The following is a 7,202-nucleotide window of genomic DNA, read 5'->3' on the forward strand; positions in this document are numbered from 1 at the left end:
TGAATTTAAGATTTACCAAAAAAAACTAATTTTAATTTTTTTTTTTAATTAAAAGAGAAACAAAAACCCCCGGTCACAACTTTGTGATATAATCAAAATCAACAATTTTGTAATATAATCAAAACTCAATAACATTGTAGCTCATAAAAACTATACAAAATTTTAAAAGTAATCTTAATAACTTATCAAATCACAAAACCAAACAAAACTTAAAAAAAAAATTAAAAACAAGTAATTAATTTATATTTATGAAGTAATTAATGTCACTGAGCAGTTTCAGTAGTTTTCCTCCATGAAAATCAGAGGGGAAATCTAATCCTGATGACTAATCGCTACGCATCCAGACAGAAGAAAAGCCATATTAATAGCGCGTTCAAATCTACTCACGCCAACATATGCGATTAAACCTAGGACTTGTGTCCGCAGGGTGCCAAGTAAATCTAGTCTAGGCTGCATGAATTAAATCCTATCTCAATGAGATTAATCGTCCAGTCGCTCTTGAGGATGTAGACGGATTGGAAGGCCTTTAATCAAGCGAGGAAAAGGAAAGTAGGAGATCTTTTCATCCTGCAGTGCTTCCCACCTGCGAATATTAAGTACATATAAAGCACATATTAAGTACATATAAAACCCAACTGTTGCAGATTCAACTAATTTGATTCAGGTGCGATAAAGCATAAATAAATTCATACACTAAGAAACTCTCCTTGCTATTTTCTGCTACACTATTTTGTATTGTTTGATTTTCTCCTAAAAGTATTTTTAGAAGCTGCTCGAGATTAATTTGAAGTAATGCTGCCAGAAAATACAATGTTTTATTTCTCATGCTCTGAAGCAAAAATAAAGAAGGAAAGCGAGGACCTGAATTTGGTGACGAAGTTATGAAGGAAGAGAGCCAGCTCAAGCTTTGCCAGATGCATTCCTGGACAGAGCCTGGCACCTCCCCCAAAAGGCATATACGAGTGGTTCTTTGAGAGCTCCTGCAAGACAAAATATTGAACTAAATTAGACACACAAAGATAACTAACAGAATTGGGGTTCCTAAAAATATAAGTTACGATTTCATGCTAATTAATTACTTGATCTTGAAGATGCTGCTGCCAACGCCATGGGTTAAACGTGAGAGCAGAAGAATGGTACTTCTCGTCAAGATGGGTTCCCGTCAGAAACACATACACTGTCCATCCTTTTGGAATCACAAAGCCTCCTGAGGTCATAAGTTCATAATGATCAGAATGCTCAAGATAAGCCAGCCATTTCAGAGAAAAAGTTGTTGATGGTACCTTTGGTTTTAATGTCTTCTTTCGCTTCTCTGAAAGCCCCTGGAGCAAAGTTGCCGAGACGAAGTGTTTCATTTATGATCTGGGAATTGAACAAATACAAACATGATCAGTCATCTGGACGCTGCTATTGTTTGTGTCGTAAAAACTAAAGAATGAAGCTGGTAAAGGCCTCATGAGTCAGGGATATATAAATTAGGAATGGGATAATCAGTCAAGATATTAGTAATTGGGATTAGGACAACAGGTCAATCTTCTACTGAGGCAAAGGATGATTGGTCAATTCTTTTACAGCTGGGCAAAAATAAAGGGAAGACAAATTGAGCAATATCACTGAATCCTGTAAAAATTGGTTCTGATTGAATGTTTGGTGAAATTGAATAAGTTAGAGTAGATTGAGTCCAAATGCACTAGAGTTTCAGAAGGTATTAAATTCATTTATTCAAAATTTATAATTCCTATTTAAGAATGAAATAACTTGGTATAAATTGATTTTGTTTTTCAAAAAAATTGAATAGATAAAATGTTTAAATAAAGATTATATAATCCCAATGCCATAAAGGTTTGGAGCAATCTCAAATCCATCTATAAAATCTGCGAGTTATGGTAAATTTTGAACGAAATTTGCATTAAGAAAAAACCAATTGACCCGTTATCAACCTCACAATTAACTACATACACATTGGGTGAATCTCATCGACTGGTAGTCATCCCAAGTGAGCTTTTCGTTTCTTCGATTCCCTTTTCTCTGTAACAGAGCGTCGTGCTCAGCCTGTGGCATGTATATTCCACCATCAGTTTACTTCAATATAAATGTATTATACTAGAAAAATATAAATATATTAATACTTAAAAAGAAAATGGAATGTTTTTATTGATGATTGCACTGTTACTTATTGATGATTGCAGTGTTACTGAATATGCCAATTATGAAATTTGTGGTTCAAATTTGTGAACCAATTCTACATATACAAAATCGCCCTAGTTACCTATTCCTCTGTCTACCAAAAAAAGAATATACAAGTGCAGCGGCTATACACACCTTCAATTCCTGATATGCTTTGGGACAATCTGTGAGAAATTTGATAGCGAATGACATGGATCTGGACGAGGTCTCGTGACCAGCAAAGAGCAGGAATAGTATAAAATCTGCTATAAGTTCTTCTGAAAACGAGTCTTCTTTCAAAAGTTTTGTTAACAAGTCATTACGGACAACTTGTGGGTGCTTCCTTCTGTCTTCTATACCCTCATAAATCCTTTTTATCAGAAATTCCCTGGCCTACAGCGTCAGTTCTAGTCATTACAAATCAAATTAAAGTCAATAAAATAAATGAAAAAATTAATGAGGCTCCTGCGCACCTTAAATCCTCTGGCATACGCGGTTCCCGGGATTCTGAGGGGAATGGCGAGGAGAGCTTCGGAGAAATGGCCAAACGCCTCACAAATCTGCTCCGTCTCCTTGGAAGGCGATAAGTCCATCAATTGTTTTGCCATCAAATTCAGAACAAGCTGTAATATATATCACATGAGAAACAAATTCAATCGAAACAGAAAACAGTAGATAACTACAATAATATAAAAGTATCAATAAGGTTTGTGCTTTCGATCTCTGTTAGATTCTTGTAAATGTTTAATAAATGTAGAATTAAGAAACATTCTGAATTTTACAAAATGCAGTATCAAGATTCTTTTCCATTTTTGAAGCTAATTTCAGAGGATGCTTTCTCAAATATCATTTATAATAAACTTTATTAAAAACAGTATTTCCTGCAACCAAACTTTTATGCTAAAAAGGAAATAGCTCTGTACTAAAATGCAGTATCAAGATTATTTTCCATTTTTTAGGCTAAATTTAAAGGATGCTTTTCCAAATATGATTTATAATAAACTTCATTAAAAAGAATAATTTCTGCAAGCAAACTTTGAGTCTAAAAAGGAAAGAGCTCTGTACTAAACTAAAAAGAAAATATCTCTAGACAATCAGATAAACCAATAAATCTTTAAAAACTACCAAAAACCCATTAATATCGAATGGTTTCTTGATGTTGCTGACCTGATGGCACTCCTCTTGAAGATGGATATCCCTCTTCGCTTGCCATTTGGGCAAGGTTGTGTGCAGAAGGTTCTGTATGTCCGTCATGAAATCCACACTCAGCCTCTCGAACCTCAGCAAATTTACAGCCGTCCCGTGGAGCTTCTTCTGGAGATCTCCGTGCACCGCAAGTAAACCAAATTTGCCGATAAGATTTCGAAGAGGTTTGGGATAGTTGGCTTGAAACTGCCTGCCTTCGTGCTGCAGGACATGTTTGTTGAATTCTGGATCCACGGACACAACAATCCGAGATCTTCCAAACAAATTTGATCTGAATATTTCCCCATACCTGCTTAATTTTGTGTTCACATTCCACATATTTTGAAGTTAAAATTTTACTTTAAATCCATATTCATTCTGACATGACTGTTTTTTTTAATTGAAAAATTTAGCCAACGACATTTTCCGAGCTAAAATTGAAAGATTTAAGAAACAAATTTTCCTAATTTCACTCTGCGCAAAATAGCATTGATCTCTGGAGTGCGAGCCAATGTGAAAATCAGCATTACCTTTTCTCTCGTTCTTGAATGTACCGTCGTGGTTGATCAGTGGAATTAATGCCTCGGAAGAAACTGATGGTTTCTCCAATCAATGGCAACCCTGTAGAACCGGGCGGCAACTTATAGCCGCGACTGTCCACCCTCCACACTAATTTGTAGAGCTGAAGCAGTAACATCCCCAGCGCAAAACAGACCAGGCCGACTAGCAACGAATGAAGGGTTTCCGCCATTATTGCCATTGCAATGATTTCTTCACAGAACAGCTGTTACCCGTTTGAATGCGAATGCCACTCCCTCCTTTATGATGGCCGTAACGATCATTCCCCTCAACATCTTCGATTTGGTTCGAACTGTGCCTAAGATTCCAATTTTTGGTTCCACTCTCATCTTAGTTTTTGGCATCGCACCTCTTTAAAGGATTCTCATATTTGTCTCTTGCGTCGATTACTGTACCTACATCGTTTTTCAGTGACCAAGAAAATGGCAGCCCTATGAGTTAAAAGGTGAGATAATTAAAAAATAATAATAATTTATAATATACGGATATAAAATCATCTTTTAACTTTTTTGTTAGACTTCATGAAAAATAGAAAACCATTAAAATCAAATTAGTTACGAATTACATTAATTTAATTATAAATTTATAAGTGTCTTTTTATTCCTAACTGTTATAAATATTTATAAGACTATTGTAAATTCATTGCAATTTTGTTTCATACCTCCTAAAACTCAAATCTGCAATTTATATAAACTCAAATAATTATTAATTAGTAATATTAGGACATAATAACATTAATTTTATGAAATAAATATATGAACTTTTTACTAAATTTATAATTGTTAACTAACTAATTTTTAAAATTACTTATGTTTTCACTTAACACACTTATGTTTAAATTCACATAACACTATAGGAAACTTTTCCGGGTGAGAATCCTAGGGTATCACATTCTCGTGTTTTTGATATATGTAATTTTTAAAAGTACCTGTGTAAGTTATAGATGAATATTTATAAATTTATTTTGTTTGAGGTGCAACGATGCACAAGATTTGGTGGAGACAAACACTTAAATAAATTTGGAGATATTAACATATTGTAAATTTTAGTCAAACATTTTACTGATTTAAAAATTGTTTGTTATCTCTATATGTATGTCATATTAGATTTTTTATTACACCAAAACTTGCAGGTTGTTAGTAAACTTCCAAACCATTATCATTATTTTTTTGAGTGGTCTCAAGGTGGATCCGAGAGTAGTGTCAATCGATTCCCAATGAGGTGAGTGTGAAAATCCAACACCCACCCTCAAAGGCAAATCGAGGAATTGAACCTCAGCCAAGGCTCTAATACCATGTTAGGTTTTCCATTACACCAAAACTTGCAAGTTGTTAGTAAACTTTCAAACCATTATCATTACCTTTTTGAGTGGTCCCAATATGGATCCCAAAGTGGTAGTTAATCCACGTGATCGATTCCAGAAGAGGTGAGTGTGAAAATCCAACGGGAGAATTTCGGCAAAAATTATTCACTTTGGGCACACATTTTTTATTTCCAAAATTTTTAAAGTTATTAAGAGCAATTCATATGATGCTCTATGAAGAATGACCATATGTGCATTTGTTGATGTATTTGGTCTCTTTATGGTTGGTGTTTATGGAATTTCTAGTCATGTAAATCTAGGTTGATTGGCCTTAATTGTGTTGCGATTGAAGGCATACAGCTATTGTTATTAGCATCATCAATCTTGTGTTGCTTTTTTGGCTAGTACATTTTCAACTTTGTCTTTTCAACATGGATAAAACACTGCAAGAACTTCGTGAGAAGAAGGCAACAAATGATCTTCACAAAGAGGCTCTTCAATTGCATTTAGTGGTATCCCTTTTGCAAGTAGAGAATGCAACTCTTAAAAATAGGTTGCAAACTTCAATTGCTGAAAAAATCCAAAAGGTTGACCATCTACAATCAACCATGGGAAAATATCTCCATATGCTTGTAGATGAATTTCAAGAGAAGATTGACCTCCTTGATGACTTGAAGTTTATCACATTTTACCTTGGTGTCACCCTCATCACTTTGGATAAGATTATCCCACATTTCCTTTGTGGTGCTCAGATGCATGACTTTCACAAATTTAGACTCGGCCAAACTTCCCAAGATGGCATTTACAACCTTTGCATTGGTTTCATATTGTTTCTTCCCTACAATATTTGTGGGAATAGAGGCTAGATATTGATATCCATCTTCAACAATTTCCCATACATTTGTTCCAAGTGCCTGCAAAAATGATCTCATTTTGACTTTCCAAAATACAAAGTTAGTTCCATTAAACAAAGGTGGCTTAATAGAAAATGCTCCTTCTTGACTACCCATCTTGATGGATCTCCCTTTAAGCGATCAAGCTTCTTCTGAGGGACCTACTCTAATACCAATTGTTGGGAAAAATACTTGGGGGGCGGAGGGGGGGGAGGGGGGTGGCAGGGGGGTGGATCAATATTTTATACTCACTTTAAACTTTTCATTTCATATTCTAATTTCCATACACTATTTTCATTCTTGCAACCAGTGTACGTGCGCGACTTCAGTAAAGGAAAGCAACGTATATCCATATAACTAACTTTTCATATATTTCATCATTTATTCATCTTTAACCAGTGCATCATTACTTCATTATTCATTAATTAAACTGTAATCATGAGCAGTAAGAGCATAATAAACCATCACACATGAGCAACACAACAACACATGAGAACACCGAGATTTTTAGCTGGAAACCCAATGTGGAAGAAAACCATTGGTGTCGTCATCTTTGTCTTCTTTTTTATTATAAAGGAAAACATCTTACAATATTGTTTTGGCACAGACTCTTACCAGTACGCAGGCACCCACCTACAGAAGGATACAACCTTCTCGCATTCTCTAGCACCAACTAGAGGGGAGCACCAACTCCCTGATCTTGTTTACCGACTCCTACCAGAAGGTATCACCTACCCCTTGCACAAATTTACCAATCACCACTAGAAGGAAGTTCTAACTCCCTCACTAAAGGTTCCAACCCTCTGCACCTTTAGTGGGCCACGTTTCATAATATTTCATATTGGATCCACCTGACTCAAAACATCAAACCGATATGCCACCTGTCATCATATTTTCAGACTAGACCCAAACCCATCATTAAGCTCAATATCAAACTAAATACTGAAAGATAATTGTTAGAAAATTATATATTACGGAGCAATGGAACACATAAAATATTGCAGAAATATAAACACAGAAAACGCACAAAAAAAGAGAGACACAGATATACGTGGTTCACCCAGTTTGGGCTACGT

At 35.2% G+C, this 7,202-nt stretch overlaps 1 protein-coding gene across 1 annotated transcript; it reads right to left on the reverse strand.

Annotated features, from left to right (window-relative positions):
• Window positions 1-221: 221 nt before the first annotated feature.
• Window positions 222-4,317, reverse strand: LOC149263071 (cytochrome P450 720B2-like). The gene is made up of 9 exons (XM_089425727.1): window positions 3,882-4,317; window positions 3,334-3,661; window positions 2,640-2,789; window positions 2,323-2,559; window positions 1,960-2,052; window positions 1,284-1,362; window positions 1,080-1,207; window positions 862-980; window positions 222-583 (listed from the first exon to the last, which is right to left on the reverse strand). The coding sequence occupies exons 1-9, from the start codon at window positions 4,109-4,111 to the stop codon at window positions 481-483; spliced, it is 1,467 nt and encodes a 488-aa protein (XP_089281853.1). The 5' UTR covers window positions 4,112-4,317; the 3' UTR covers window positions 222-480.
• Between the last annotated feature and the right edge of the window lie 2,885 nt (window positions 4,318-7,202).

This window comes from Pinus tabuliformis, chromosome 6 (assembly GCF_031772625.1).
Source record: "Pinus tabuliformis cultivar Carrire ecotype Pingquan chromosome 6, CPIR1, whole genome shotgun sequence".
Lineage (NCBI taxonomy): Eukaryota > Viridiplantae > Streptophyta > Pinopsida > Pinales > Pinaceae > Pinus > Pinus tabuliformis.

Bases quoted from the DNA above. Each gene is read 5' to 3' on its own strand.
- LOC149263071 (XM_089425727.1), bottom strand. From the start codon at position 4,111: ATGGCAATAATGGCGGAAACCCTTCATTCGTTGCTAGTCGGCCTGGTC. The intron at 3,662-3,881 runs GTAATGCTGATT...AAAATTAAGCAG, and splicing joins ATTCAAGAACGAGAGAAAAG to GTATGGGGAAATATTCAGAT. The intron at 2,790-3,333 runs GTCAGCAACATC...TATATATTACAG, and splicing joins TTCAAGAGGAGTGCCATCAG to CTTGTTCTGAATTTGATGGC.